At 43.1% G+C, this 16,092-nt stretch overlaps 1 protein-coding gene across 1 annotated transcript in view; it reads right to left on the reverse strand.

Moving 5' to 3' along the window:
- The window catches only part of Dchs2 (dachsous cadherin-related 2), a 192,174-nt gene that overhangs the window by 55,759 nt on the left and 120,323 nt on the right, over window positions 1–16,092 (reverse strand). Inside the window, exons 4-6 of the mRNA XM_041658916.1 lie at window positions 5,652–5,888; window positions 3,566–4,576; window positions 817–1,004 (exon numbers count right to left, since the gene is read on the reverse strand). Coding sequence (XP_041514850.1) covers window positions 817–1,004; window positions 3,566–4,576; window positions 5,652–5,888 — 1,436 coding nt within the window. The remainder of the gene's footprint in view (window positions 1–816; window positions 1,005–3,565; window positions 4,577–5,651; window positions 5,889–16,092) is intronic.

Genomic DNA, 16,092 nt, shown 5'->3' on the forward strand with positions numbered 1-16,092 from the left:
GATTATGCGTGCCAATCACGGTGCTGATCACCCCAATGTAACACAAGGTATTTTTATGATACCATAAAAATCACTCCAATAATGTTCCCTTTGCCAGAATTTTTCCTCAGCTCTTGCTTTGGAAGATTGGCTTAAATTTCCTAACTTCCTCAGCATCCTTTGGATTTGTTCACTACGCAAGTTTGATCAGGGTTTAAACACTCAATTCAAGTGTTTGGAGATCAATTGCTGCTAAGTTTTTTATACATATGATCCATATTAAATATATATTCTCTTATGAAGAGTGTTAAAGAATGGGCTGATGTATTGCAGAAATAATAAACATACAAAACATGGAAAAGACAAGACAGGTTTTATGTATGCATGATTACAAGTTTGGCGTGTGCGTACAAAACCCAACTTCTACGGTCTCTGGATGGGTACTCACTCATGTGGGAACTACACACTGATCCCAAGGACTGCCTCGGTGACATCACTGTAGGCACAGCGGCTGCTCAGAGATGCCGGCAAAGCCGAGGAAACCCACCCACGAGTGAGCGTGACAGATACTGGGGCGGCATCGTGTCTATGTGCAATGGACAGAATTATATTTCCTTTAACCAAAATGGAGGTGGAATTCTGGAGTGCACACTGCCAGTTTCTTTATGTTTTCAGCCATCCTTTTAGCACACACGAGAGTCTATGTTGTTAGAATACATGCTATGCCGTCGTACCACGGCTGACGACAAATTCCCACCTTTGACCACAAGATGGCGCTCAAAACAAATGACTGTTTGTTTAAAAAAAAAAAGCGCACAGTAAAGGGGCTTCACAGACCTTGATGTGAAATTCCTTTCCAGGGAGACACTGTGGGAAGAAAGGCCTGTTGTCGTTGATGTCCGTGACCGTGACATAGACCACCATGGTAGCGTTCCGTGGTGGGGAGCCGTGGTCCGTCACCAGGACGGTCATGTGATGATGCCCCTGGTGCTCACGATCCAGTGCCAGCCAGTTGATCAGCTCACCTGGGAACACAGCAGAACAAGACGGGCATTGTGCACCGGGATACTGGCAGGATAGTGACAAACCTCGTCCAAAATAATACTGAGAGGGAAACGAAATTAAAAGCTTCGACCCTCGAGACAACTCACATACAAAGTAATTCTGCTCAGTGTGAAGGAAAGAACTTGCCACCCGCTCTGCTGGTGAGCACCTATAATCTCAGCAGTCAGAGAAGCAGAGACAGCCGGGTCACGAGTTCAAGGCCAATCTGTGCTAAATAATGAGACTGTCCATCAAAACAATTGCCAGAAAACACCACTTGAAAAATTCTTTATCATTCTTCATATTTCAAATGACACGTAATTAATCATTTGTAACCCTGCCCCATAAATTCATAAAAACAAATGATTGGAAGATTTATAATGCCTGTTTATTGGCCCTTATGCTGCTTCAGAGAAGAAGGAAAACATGTAGGCTATGCATGCAGAGTTCTGAATTTGGTTCCCGGATGCCCGCCTGCCAGGCTCTTACGGCTTACTTCCTTAGGGCTGCTTCTCTGAAACAAACACCACTGAATGTTTGACAGTGTTTTCTAAACTGTAGGCTACTGGCCATTGTTATCATGCCTTTGCAATAACATGAAAAACATATTCCCTGGGCAGTGACCTATCATTTATACATGCCATTTTTTTCTTACATGTTTTTATTGATTTTATTGAGCTATATACTTTTCTCTGATCCCTTCCCTCCGCCTCCCCTTCTGCCCTCACCCATGACCCCCATGCTCCCAATTTACTCAGGAGATCTTGTCTTTTTCTACTTCCCATGCAGATTAAATCACATCATTTTTTAACTCACAAAATGTCTGTATAGTAAAATACAGTGAAAATTACCCAAATAACTATCAATGCTCTTCCAAATTTATTTTGTAATTCTTGCTTAGAAATGTGCTGTCTTTGGTAAATTCCCTCATGCTCATTCTTGAAGACTCGGTGTAAGCTTCTAAGGGCCCGTCCTCATTGCCACAGGCCTACCGAGGCCGCACACTTCTAAAGGCTGCATCTCTTTCTGTCCAGCCTTGCCCTGGCTTCCTTGCCAATTTTGAATAAATCTATCTGTGAGAGAGCAAACATGAAGCGGCTACCACCAAACATTCTTATTGCTTATTTTTCTTCACTACTAATCCAAATAAAATGATACTGTATAAAAAAATAACTAAGATGAAGAAGAAAGTCTACGTCTGCATGAGTTACTTAATCGGTGAGCCTAAACACAGTGTTTACCGAAACATTTTCTACATCAACCATATTTAAATAGTGTTTATTGGAACTGGGATTCTAATAAATCATACACACAACAGAATTTTTAAACTTCCAATCTGTACCTCTGAAAACCCCAACTCTAGATTAGCAAATGGGGTTTATTTCATGAAAATTGCCCAAACAGGTGGCTTCCCTCGTCTCTGGCATCTCTCACTTGATCAGTGTGTTTCCAGGTTTCCTGTATGTGACTAAGACACACTGTGTTCTGGGGACTGAAGTATGAATTTCCAAATATAATCACACCTTATATCCAGTTTTTAATTTGAGGTATCAGAGAGCAACCATATCACATTTGATTAACCCTCTTTCTCTCTTGTTCTTTACCAAAATGAGAGCATAGGGACATAAATGTTTCTAGTGACTTTGAAATCGTAATAAATTACTCTCTAGTTGACCTTGATGGCATTTATTTTTTTCACAAAAAATAATCTTGACCTTTTTGGTATGCCTCAAGAGGAACGGTAGATGACAAACCATTTTTCCTTCTCCATAAGCAGAGAGCACCAGGGTTCTCCATACAGGAGGCGACTGGCATTGTAGGGATCAGGGAGCACAAACAGGTGGGTTTCAGGAATGACTGTGGAGAGTATGCACCAGACAGGGGTGAGGCCCCCCGAGAGAGCCACCCCAAACAAACCTTTGCAAAGGACATGGGCGGTACAGGTCTGGCCACATCTCTAGGGCAGCATAGAATTGCAAACAATCAAAACCTGCTTAGTGCTTAGGATGCATTCTGAGAACATATCCGCAACCAGCTTCATCACTGTGCAAACATTATGGAGTATACTAGCACAGACCTAGGTGGGAGGCCTTCGTGGCACACCCCTGCCACACACTGCCACGCTTGGGCTGTGAACATGAACAGCCGGTCACCGCACCGAACACTGAAGGCAGCTGTAACAGAGAGGTAGCCGCGCTTCTAAACTAACTAGAGACAGTAGGAGCAGGGGTGCATGGGAGTTTTTCAAGCCCATTGTAATTTCGTGGGACCACTGTCTTAACTGCAACCTATCTTTGACTGAAGCAGTCTCAGCCTGGGCTGGCACCGGCAGTGTGTAATGTAAAAATAAAAGAAGACAGAATCGGGGGAGGTAAAATTCTTCTCGATGTTATCTTCATTTTGAAATCACAGCACTATACTAAAAGACTGTGTTTCCCAAAACCCAACTTTAAAATTTCTTCGTGCTGAAACCATGTCTGAAGATTTGAGATTTTTTTGCTTTTATTCTGATTTTTTAGAGATATGGATGAAGGAATAGTACCTGTGTTAGGATTCATCTTGAAGAATTTTCCATCCGTCAGCAGGAAATACGACAGCTGCCCATTCTTCCCAGAGTCAGCATCTTTGGCTGTCATTTTGCCTATCACCCCTAAGGGGATAGGGCTCTCCTCAACTTTCAAAAACACCTTGCCCTGCAGGAAGGCTGGGGAATGGTCGTTTTCATCCAAGACATGAACGATGACCAAAGTGCTTGCATTCTGCAGCAATCTGCTCTCCGGGATCCACGCCAAAACTTTAAGCCTGTGTATCTGTGTAGATTCATAATCTAGCTGTCGCTGCAGGGAAATCCACCCTGTGTGAGGGTGGATTCCAAACACTGTAGAGTCCACGTTGACATCCAGGGAGTATGTCGTCTTAGCGGCTGGGTGCTGTGGCTGCAGCGGGTAGGCTTGTACCTGCAAGATTTGAGTCGTCAGCGGGAGAGACTCGCTAACTTCCACTTGATAGACCAAATTTTCAAAAGCCACGGCTGGGCTTCGTTCTTGGCGTTCGATGACTACTGTGAGCACCAACCGGGATGCCTGGGGAGGAGTGCCTTGGTCCTCAGCCACCAGGGTCAGCCTGAGGTCCCCGTGGCCCTCCAGACTCTCCCTGAGGTACAGTACCCCGCGACCTCGGTCCATGCTGAACATGCTTGGTTGAGGGTTTGCAATGCTGTACCGGACCAGTCCGTTCAGCCCGCTGTCTCTGTCCTCTGCGCGTGCAAGGTACAAGGCTGTGCCAGGTGGAGTGGTGGGGGAGACCCTAATCTCATCCGAGGCCGTGGGAAACTCGGGACGGTTGTCGTTGACATCCATGACAGTTATGTTCACTTCCGTGCTGCTGCAGACCGGGGAGCTGCCGAGCTGCGCCTGGACAGTTAGGACAACCATGGGCTGGGCTTCGTGGTCCAGAGGCTTCAGGGTGCGGATGCTGCCCAGCCACCTGTGAATGGAGAAGGTTCCATCCAGATCGCCAGAGGAAATTCGGTAAGAGATTGGTTCTGAGGAATCTGAAAACAGAGAAAAGTAAAGAAGCAATTGCCCACCGTGGAGAAGAACGTGGTGAAGCCTCTGCCATCCACAAGGGTTGGTGAGACACATGCTTAAGGCTTTCTTAGAGATGGAAGAGAGCTTCCAGTGGACAATAAACACGCCAATGCTGTCTTTATCTTTTATGTGTTAGGTAGAAGAGAACCACATTAAGAAAATAATGTCAACATCTTTTTCAAGAAGCCAAGCTAAATTTATGTTGGTATTTTTCTATGATGTCCACCTTGTGGATGTCAAATATCCTCCACAGAGGTGGAAAGACAGAGGGAAGAAAGGACAGGAAGGACCAGCTCTCACAGAGGGGTCTCTTTCCAGACTTTGTCCTGAAGAGGCACCACTACACACGGCAAGAAAGCCAGGCATGAATATTTGCTCAACTGCTATGTGGATTAGCACAAAATCTTAAATCAGTCAAACTGGGAGCAAAAAGGGAATGCTTAAATAAAACACATTTACGCTAAGACACCGTGTAACTTACTGTGTAGTAAAAGGGAGTTATAGGTAGTTTAGCTGGAAAGCTATATAAAGTAAGTATGTGGGTTGTAGTTATGAAATAAATATAGTTTTATAAAAAATATTCAAGTACATACACTTTGCACACCATAATTATTCTGTACTATATTAAGCATTCTTTTGAAAATACCTGTTCTTTCTTTTTTACTTTTTCTTCCTTTCTTTTTTTTTTTTTTTTTTTTTTTTTAAGGTTTTTCAAGACAGGGTTTCTCTGTAGCTTTGGAGCCTGTCCTGAAACTAACTCTTGAGACCAGGCTGGCCTCGAACTCACAGAGATCCGCCTGCCCCTGCCTCCCAAATGCTGGAATTAAAGGCATGCACCACACTGCCTGGCGCCTGTTCTTTCTTTATCAAGAATTGTGAGCTAGGCGGCAGCAATGATGGGACAATAAGCAGGCCGAGAGCCGCACATTCCATTCATTTTGTGTGGACTGAAGGAAATACTTAAGGTTGCATGACCCGACAAAGCAGGAAATTGTACAGTAATGGACTTGGGGGCAGCATTGAGAATTCAGCACTTACTCAAGGACTCCCTTGCCTTCACCGTCCCAACAAGAGTGTCCTCGGGCACGTCTTCATACACGGAGAAAGTGTACTTAGGCCTCTCGAACTCCGCAGGAGCCAGCGTGGTTTGCAGAATGTGGATGGTGACGTCAGCATTTGTGGCAGCCGCGAGTCCACCACCGTCTCGAGCGCGGACCATCAGAAAAAGTGTGGTCGCTTCCAAATGGCTGAGAGCTGATGTTAAGTAGATAACACCTGGGAAGATGAATGAAAACATCAGCGGGGAGGCGATAGGCAGTGATTGCTAATGCAAGTGTCTGATCTATAAGGTTGACTGTGTCATGTTTAATTTTATGAGTTCACTTGACCGGGTCTTTGGTTTTCCCATTTCATCATATAGGATTCCGAGTATGTGTCAATCAGTGTTTGAAGATGAGATTAACATTCAAAACCTAAGGCAGAATACAACATCTTTCTCTCTAAATATAAGTGGGTCGTATCCAATTAGTGAAGGCCTGGGCAGAGCACAAGAGCTAACACACCTCAAGTGGAAGTTGCCAGCCCCCTTAACTGCGTGAGCCAATTTCTTGTAATCAATGTCTTCACATACCATTGGCTGTTTCCCTGGGTAATTTCAATTGATACATCTATCTTACAAGAAAGGAACTTGAGCATGCTTGTAAAAAGGATGTCCAAATTCTTCCAAGCAATCATTTTCTAAAGTTTAAGCATTAGACATTTTGGGAGCATCTCATCTCATCAGAAGAATTTATGCTGCCCCCCTTTTTTGTCTATGATATCACCAACTCCAGAAGATGGAATAGCATCTCACGTGTTCTAATGAGGAGCTAACGCATCTTGGGTGACCATAATCTGCCTGAGTGTCAGAATCCTAAAAGAAGTTTAGAGTTATTCTCGGCCACTGTGATTGATTAGTTTTGTCAAGTTTACACAACCTCGGGTCTCCAAGGAACAGCGCCTCCATGAGGGATTAGCTAGGTGGGCTCAGCTGTGAGTGTGTCTTTGGGGAACTGTCTTGACTGACGCAGGAAAGATCAGTCTGAATGGGCAGCATCATTCCTAAATTTGGGGGCCCGGAAATGCTTAAGAGTAGAGAAAGTTGGCTGAGATGCATTTATTCTCTATCTGTTATGGGATGTGATGTGACTAACCGGCTCAAGTTCCTGCCCTGCCCTCCCCATAACAGTGGACCTACAGCTGTGCAACCTATAACCTGAACTGTAGGCCAAATATACTCTCTCAAGTATGGTGCTTTTGGTCAGGGTATTTTATTTAGCACAGCCACAGAAAAGAAACTAAGAGCTACAGAGAGAGTTAGAGACCAGCCTGAGACACATGGAATATTGCCTCAAAATGAATGAATAAATAAATAAACAAATGCCCGGGTTTTCAACAATTTTAATTCCCGGATACTAAGTCTCCCAGAAAGTTAATGTGATAATACAACACCTCTAGTTTCTTTCACCTCCTGGTTTATTGAGGTATAAGTGAGACATAAAATTATACCAGTTCAAGGTGTAGAATGTCTTCATCTTTATTTGCTAGTCTGCCCAAACCCTCAAAACTCATTCCACAGATAGTTTTTAAAATAATAGAATATAAATTGCTTCATTATTCTAGTCTGACACTGTTCGGAAGATTGTAGAACCTTTGGGAGTTGAAGCCTAACTGGGAAAAGTGGACGTGATGAGAACTGCCCTTAAGGTTATTAACCCTTTTCAGTTCCCACCCTTTCTCTGCTATTGGTGCCATGGAGACATGAGCAGGAGCCTAGAATGTCGGCTGCCACAGTCCGAGCCATCCTGCTATCATTCTTTCTCACTCTGACGGATGAGGTCTCAAACCATGAACAAAATAATGCATCTTCCTTTAGCAGAGGCTATCTAAAAGGTTACCAAAACAAGAAGATGCATTAGTCAGTATGAGCTGCTACAACAAAAATAACATGTCTCAGGAGGTCTGAACAATAGAAATTTACTTTCCACAGATCTGGAGACTGGAAAGCTAACCATCAAGGCAACACAGACCCCGCCCTCCCCCCCAAAAAAATCCGGTAAGTGCTTTCTTAACAAGTTTGTAGCTAGCTATCTTCGTATTACATCCTCACAGGGCAAAGAAACTGGGCTTTGATCTTTCTTTTCAAAGGACATTTTCTCTTGTGTAATGAAATACATAAGTCAAGGTACTTTCCATCAGGGCAGAGAAGGAAGGACAGAAGGTGCATGAAGAAGTTGGTCACATTGTGTTCAGTCAGAAAGAAAAAAAGCAATGGATGTTGTCCCAGCTCACTTTATCCTTTCAAACAGACCAGAATCCCAAATTGTGGAATTTTACAAGTGTTTCTACCTCAATTAACCTCAAAAAAATAACCCTCCATAGGCACCCCCAGAGATTCATCAGCAAGACAGTCCTCCATAGGCACCCCCAGTACCCATCAACAAGAAAATCCTCCATAGGCACCCCCAGTGACCCATCAACAAGACAGTCCTCCATAGGCACCCCCAGTGACCCATCAACAAGACAGTCCTCCATAGGCACCCCCAGAGACCCATCAACAAGACAGTCCTCCATAGGCACCCCCAGAGACCCATCAACAAGACAGTCCTCCATAGGCACCCCCAGAGACCCATCAACAAGACAGTCCTCCATAGGCACCCTCAGAGACCCATCAACAAGACAGTCCTCCATAGGCACCCCCAGAGACCCATCAACAAGACAGTCCTCCATAGGCACCCCCAGTACCCATCAACAAGAAAATCCTCCATAGGCACCCCCAGTGACCCATCAACAAGACAGTCCTCCATAGGCACCCCCAGTGACCCATCAACAAGACAGTCCTCCATAGGCACCCCCAGAGACCCATCAACAAGACAGTCCTCCATAGGCACCCTCAGAGATTCATCAGCAAGACAGTCCTCCATAGGCACCACCAGTGACCCATCAACAAGAAAATCCTCCATAGGTTTCCCCAGAGGGTCATCTCCCGAGTGGTTCTCATTCTTAACAACCTGACAGTTAAGACTAACCATAACAGGTGCTGACCTCATCATGGGGTTCTAGTAATCAAAACATCACCTAAATATAATTAACCATGAAGACCCTGCCTCCCAATGCCATCCTGTTGGGGGTAAGAGTTTTATCCCTTGGATCACAAGCATAAAACCAGTAACATAAGGGCAATGTCTAAAATGTTTAAACTATAGTATCAACACAACGGCTAGCAGAATGGAATCACACAAAGCTCCAGATTCCTAGTCCACTTAGAGGTTAGTCCCAGAGACCCTGAAGTCTGTAAAGGTTTCCTTTAGTTCTTACTTTTTTACACTTGAAAATCAATGAATCATGGAGGAAAACTACCCTGTAACAACTTAGCTCACCTCAAAAACTCAGTCTTAAATGGGAAACACTGGAATACTTGAGTCCACAAATACAATTATTTTAAAGACAATGTACCAGAATTCTCCTCATTTATAACTTACTACAAGAGGCCTCCAAACAGATTCCATTGTAACCCTTCATTTAGATGACAGTCCAGGGACCCTGAAAAGTCATGGACTTATTGAATTGCATTCCTTTTAAGACCATACAGATGGCCTAGAGAGATGGCTCAGGGGTTAAGAGCACTGTGTGCTCTTTCAAAGGACTTGAGTTCAATTCCCAACAACCACACGGTGGCTCACAACCATCCGTAGTAAGATCTGGTGCCCTCTTCCGGCATGTAGGCAGAACACTGCATTAAAATAGAAACACATTTAAATTTTTTTTTTTTAAAAAAAAAACCATACAGACTAGCTACTGTCCTAGAGGAGACACTCTGGTGTTGAAATGATATAATTAAGATTATATCAAATCTTAATCATATGCATTAAATTTTTCCCTTCTAATTGATATATTCACGTTTTAAGGCGTATGGAATTGTAGTTTCTGTCACAAAACTGAACACTCAGAATGCCTTGATTCTTAATGACATTATCTGACGTGAGACTCTTATGAATCCAAGTCTTGTGAATTTGCTTAAGATGGCTTATGAAAGACATGTCCATGGGAGCTGCATGGACAGTTTAGCTACGGTAGTATGCCAAGAGCATGGGCTCATTCTCTGAGTTTTAAAGTAGCCATCTCTCTCTTGTGATGGAGGAAGGTCATTAGCTAATAAAGGAACTGCCTTGGCCCATTTTATTTGTTAGAACATAGGTAGGTGAAGTAAACAGAAGATAATGCTGGGACGAAGAGGAAGTGAGCTCAAACTCGACAGCTCTCCTCTCAGGGGCAGACGCCTCAGAGAGAGACCATGCTCCCCGCTCCCGGGAAGATGCACGCGATGAAGCTCCGACCCAGGATGGACGTAGGCTAGAATCTTCCCGCTAAGACCAGTGCTACATAGATGATTAGAAATGGGCTAGTCCAGGTGAGAGAGTTAGCCGAGAAGAGGCTAGATAGAAATGGGCCAAGCAGTGTTTAAAAGAATACAGTGTCCGTGTAATTATTTCGGGTAAAGCTAGCTGTGTGGGCGGCCGGGGTGCTGAGGACGCAGCTCCGCCGCTCCTATTACTACAGAATGGCACCCAGACGTGATGGACTAAATCCACTTAAAAACCTAAGAAGGCTTAAAAATAAGGGAGAGAGAGTTTAACACAGATTTTTGCTGTTTGTTGGTGGTGTGCTGTAGAGAGATTTCCTGATTCGGCAACAGTAGCAGAAAAAACGCTGTGTCATTTTAAAGCGCGACTTCCTGGGGCTGTGCTGCCATTGTGATCTCTGTCTGGCTCCTGCGGGAGACAGAGCTTTTGAATGGAGCATTTGGAGTAAAGTGCTACGATTTGTTTGATGGCAACTAGACTCGCTGTGTTCTCGGGTCTGCTCTGCTTGTTAGAGGCAAGCAAGTGCTCTCATCTAAGAGAGGCTTCCTGACTCAGCTTTAGCTGCAAAGCTTGCAGCTCTTTTAAGAGGTCCTGCCACGAAACACTTAAACAGTGTTGACGAAAAGCTGAACGCATGCTTTTCGGTTTTCAGCCATAGCAGGAAAAAAGCTGCGCCGTTTAAAAATGCCAGCTTTCTGGGCTGTCCTGCCAGGACAAACTCTGATTCTTTTATGCAGGCGGTTCGTGCGGTTTGCAAGCACAGGCTGCTGAAGCTCGCTTGCTGGCAGGAACCTTGAAATGCCATAGAGTTGTGGCAGTAAACATGGCTACAGCCAGTACCTCAGCCATGAGGCTGGAAAGCTAAGGAATGGGCTACATCTAGCCGTCAAAGCCACGCCTTTAGTCCTACTGAGATTGCTTGGTAAATTAAAGACTCATGTGGTCAGAAAAAGAGAGATATACAGTAAAGAGAGATTCAAAGACAGAGAAAATTTCTGAATGGTTTAAAGTGTGTTAAAAATATATGCAGACTAAAAGTTGAAGTTCTTAAAGTAAAAAACAAAAAAAGGAAGAGAGTTGTTGTGTGTGGTAGTACACACCTTTAATCCCAACACTTGAGAGGCAGAGGGAGATTGACCTCTGTGACTTCAAGGTGTGGTAGCACACGCCTTTAATCCCAGTGCCTAGAAGGCAGAGACAAACAGTTCTCTGTGAGTTCAAGGTGTCATTGTGTACACCTTTAATCCCAATGCCTGGGAGGCAGAGACAGGCAGATCTCTGAGAGTTCAAGGACAGCCTGGTCTACAGAGTTACTTCAGGTCAAAGATACAGAGAACCTGTCTCAAAAAGCAAAAAGTTAAAAGTAAAAATAAACAAAATAGAGGTTAAAATAAAGTGCACAAAGATGGAACATACACAGAGAATTTTGATACTGTATGCTATTATGCTCTCTTTGAATTATTTGAATGCTGAGGAAAGAGCAACAGCTGCTGAAAGATATTTATTTATAAATGCTTCTGAACTAATCCAACATAGATATTTTGATGCCTTGACTTTGATCTAAGGACATGATGCTTTGGAAAGGAGTTTCTTATTTTGTTTTCACAGAGGATGAGACCCTGTTCATTTCTTCTATTCCAATATGGTATGATGGACCACGCCCTCCTGAAAGGTTGCAGTGAACATTTTCAGAAAATTGCTTCGCTCAACTGCCAACTGAGATGAAACTAGCACACAGGTTATACCATGAAAGACCTAATTAACGATGCCCCCATTCAGCAGGAAGCAGTTTGGAGAGAAAAAACTGTGCCCGTGTTCCCAAATATGGTTTATAAATATTCTTTAACATTTAAAGGGGGATATGATATAGATATGAATAATTTGCATTAGTATAGATTTTGCTTTATTGATAGAGATTTAAGGTCAATTTTGTTATATGTATATGCATATTTCTGCTATTGATTAAGATATTGTGATTGTGTAGTTCATTAAAAAATATATAATTAAGAAATAGGTTAATGGATAATCATTAGTAATGGTCAAGCTTGTAGTCATGTTAGTTAGATTTTCTAGATATATAGAGATACATTTCAGTTAGATAGACATTCTTCATATCTTTCAAAGACTGCAGAATATGGCATTTAATGTTTTAATAACTTAGGGTTTTTCATGACAATGAGACACTCTGCTCCTAGCAGCACCAATCTACTTCAAGAGGAAGATGGGCATTGAAGAGGATCCTTACGGAGTTTGATAGCCATTTGGGCAAGAAACTGCTCTTGCCTGGACTATTGCATAAACTGGACACAGAGAACCCACAGAGAGAGGACTACTGAACTTGCCTAAAGGTGAGATGATCTTTTGGGGTTCCTGATTCATGAAAGAGTCTGCAAGACATTCTTCAGGACAAGCAGATAGTGACTGCCTTTGAAATTTCCTGCTTTGTGGAAATGTCTGCTGGAAACTATGGGCCTATAGGCCGAAGATGGATGCCCCAACGGTACAGAGAAACTTTGGGTGACTGTCCAGGCAGTGAGATGTCTCTGTCATTTCTAGAGTTTTAAAAGTTGCTTACTTTTTGTTTGCTTAGGTAATATTGTATCTTTCTGGAGTCTTTGATGGAGTTAAGAATAGTTAGTTATAGTTATAGTTTTCCTTAGTTATGATAAAGATTATTGTAATTTTTACTTGATAACTGTTTTGTTACATGTAATTTTGCTATGTTAAAGTTAAAGCCTTCCTTTTTTTTTTGTTTAAACTGAAAAAGGGGAAATGATGGAGGAAGGTCATTGGCTAATAAAGGAACTGCCTTGGCCCATTTTATTGGTTAGAACATAGGTAGGTGGAATAAACAGAAGATAATGCTGGGAGGAAGAGGAAGTGAGCTCAGACTCGACAGCTCTCCTCTCAGGGGCAGACGCCTCAGAGAGAGACCATGCTCCCCGCTCCCGGGAAGATGCACGCTCCGACCCAGGATGGACGTAGGCTAGAATCTTCCCTGTAAGACCGGTGCTACATAGATGATTAGAAATGGGCTAGTCCAGGTGAGAGAGTTAGCCGAGAAGAGGCTAGATAGAAATGGGCCAAGCAGTGTTTAAAAGAATACAGTGTCCGTGTAATTATTTCGGGTAAAGCTAGCTGTGTGGGTGGCCGGGGTGCTGGGGACGCCACTCCTATTACTACACTCTTGCATTCTGCACTCCATGACAACTGATTGAAATCTGGGTGTTTATTTGTCCTTGCCTTCAAATGCTAAGAATGTTAGGCTTCTGATTCTATATGCTAATTTTATGTTCTCGGCACTAGGTCACCTCGTGGACGATGCTGATTAAATTTGAACAGAATCAGACTGCACATAGACCTGGCATCTTAGACATTTTCCTCGTGGGGAGCTGATTCATAGAAGCAAGGCAAGAAACTCATTCCTTCGAGTTTATGGAGTAATAAAAGAGACCATGGAGACCGAGTCTCAGCCTCAGATCCAGCTGCCTCCCCATCCTGCTTCTGTCAGCTGTGGAATAACACCATTTAGTGTGCAGATTCGCTGTGAGGCTCAGGTGAGCATATGCAAACAGGTGGTTTAGCATTGGCCTGACATTAACTGTCTCCATGGTACAGCACTAGCTCCCTTTCCTTCATTCTAAGGACTGCAGGGTTAGGTAAATCATTCCATGTCGCACAGAAAATAGGATCATTTATGACGAGTGACCAATTCAGCGTTCTTCTTCAGAAAGGTTAAGGTGGGACTATCAGAGTAACATCAATATTCCATGAAATCCTGTGAAAATGAGTATGTAAGAAACTGACTCAAAGCGCTGACCAAGGAACCATCTGCCATCACGACTTTATGTCTAGCAAGTCACAGAGAAGAATTTTGGAGAATTATAGCCCCTCCTTATACCAGCATATCCCACTTCCTCTAATAAAACGGCAGCTTTATATAACCCAGTCTTAGACAGATGTGCATTTCCTATTTGGCTTCATCTTGTGGATGGTTCTATTACCCATATTGCTTGTTGGTTTATATATGTCCATTGCATATTTAATTTAATAGTTTAAAAATACTTAAAGAATCTTTCCTAACTTTGTAAACCTAGATACTGACATGAGCAATTGTCACAAGTATGACAGCTCCCATGTGTGAGTCCCAAATACCCTACCAGCAGACTAGGCTGAAAGACCAGAGGCTCCTCCTCCTCTCTCACTTGGTCACATGACATATTCTGAAAATTCAAGAGAACCAACCGCACATATCTACTCCCTCCAACTGATCACCAGCCTAGTCCTAACGTGTGATTAAAGTATTCAATCTAAAGGAAAATCTTTTCCGAAGCCAGACCAAAACTCCTAGAATACCCGAGGCCTATGTACTTGATTCTGTCACCTGAAGGAAACCCATGAAGAAGCCACAATTTTGGCAACAATAGAGTGAAGAATACCATATTATCTGAAGACTAGATCACTGTAAAGTCAACAAAGTCTGCTCCCAAAATGCATATCTACTTACAACCTGTGAAGTAGGTTTTCATAATAGGGTCTGTGCATGAAACTCAAGTGTCTCTATATGAAACCACCCTTGACTTATGGTGGTCTCCAAACCTAATGATTCCAGTGCTTCTAAGAAGAAAAGAGCTGAGTGATGGTGGTACACACCTTTAATCCCATCACTTTGGAGGCAGAAGCAGGCAGGTCACTCTGAGTTTGAGGCCAGCCTGCTCTACAGAGTAAGTTTCAGGACAGCCAAGGCTGTAACACAGAGAAACCCTGTCTTGAAAAATAAGAAGGAGAAGAAGAAGGAGGAGGGGTGGGAGGAGGAAGAGGAAGAAATTAACAAAGAAGAATCAAAAGTAAAGAAGGTCACACAGAGATGAGGGCAAGGTTGGAGATGTGCTGCCAGGAGCCGAGAGTTGCTAGCAGCTACTGGGAGCTCTCTGGAAGAGAGAACACTTAGTTTTCAGAATCCACAGGCACCAAGTCCTTGGTTTCAGAATTCTGGCCTCCAGAACTGGGAGTCGGTATTATGCTGTTATTTAAGGTCACTTGGTCTGTGGTTTGCTACAACAGCCCTAGGAAAGCACTCAGATAGTGACCTGGTGGAGCACAGTCTTTGAAGCTATAGAGCCTTGGTTTCCAGGGATGACTTGACTGATCCTGTGTAGGCCCCTTCTCTCTTCTGTGGATTACCTTCTGATTAAGGGATAATGGTTAAAATGGTCAATATGGGCAGAATATGGGAAAAAGCCAGTGACTTGTAGAAAATGGTTAATCAATATTGCCAAAAACTGAGTTATCACAAATTTAGTTTAAAGACCTTGACTGACTTTTGTGGTTTTGGAATCAGGTCACACCTCATGGTTAAAATGTTGTCAATGAGCCAAGCATAGGAACTTGACTTTATAGACAGAAAGGGGTAAAGAAAGAAGAAACAGAGAAAGGGATGAGTCATTTCAAAGCTATTTTTCTTATAAAGATTAAAGCAAAAGGTAATTCCCTATGACACTGGCTAAACCTGCCTGATTTATGGATCGGGATCTGAACTTTCTCCTGACATCATTCAGATAGTCACATGTGACTGACTCCATGTGGGTTTGGTCTGTGGAGCCTGGTTTATAACCGGTAACCCAGTACAGATTCTGCTTAATGCTATTCATTATTATTAACAGACCAGAGCTCCATATTGTTATGCCTTTAAAGCATATAATTTGCCTGCTCCTTCATAGGAAGATTCTGACAATGGGTACAAACTATTTCTGAAACATTTTAAAAAAGATTAAGTGCACACAGCAAAGCCACGCTTCCATTATTGCTGCGCTTCCTGTCTATGTAGGGTTCAGCAGCTAGAGGGAATTACAGCCTGCATAGAGAAACTCGTGTGTGTGTGTGTGTGTGTGTGTGTGTGTGTGTGTTAGCGTGTGGCAGTTGTAGCCACACGTATGTATTTCAGGGCTGCTATAATTACTTTCTGAAACATAAACAACGAGATAACTGACAGATGCTGCTGGAATGATAAAAGAGAAGGTTAGTTTATTTTGATGCTCTAGAAAAAGCAAAATTAGACGATGCGTCACCGATGACAG

This window comes from Microtus oregoni, unplaced genomic scaffold, assembly GCF_018167655.1.
Source record: "Microtus oregoni isolate MIOR12 unplaced genomic scaffold, Mior012 000010F_ref0000083, whole genome shotgun sequence".
Classification (NCBI taxonomy): domain Eukaryota; kingdom Metazoa; phylum Chordata; class Mammalia; order Rodentia; family Cricetidae; genus Microtus; species Microtus oregoni.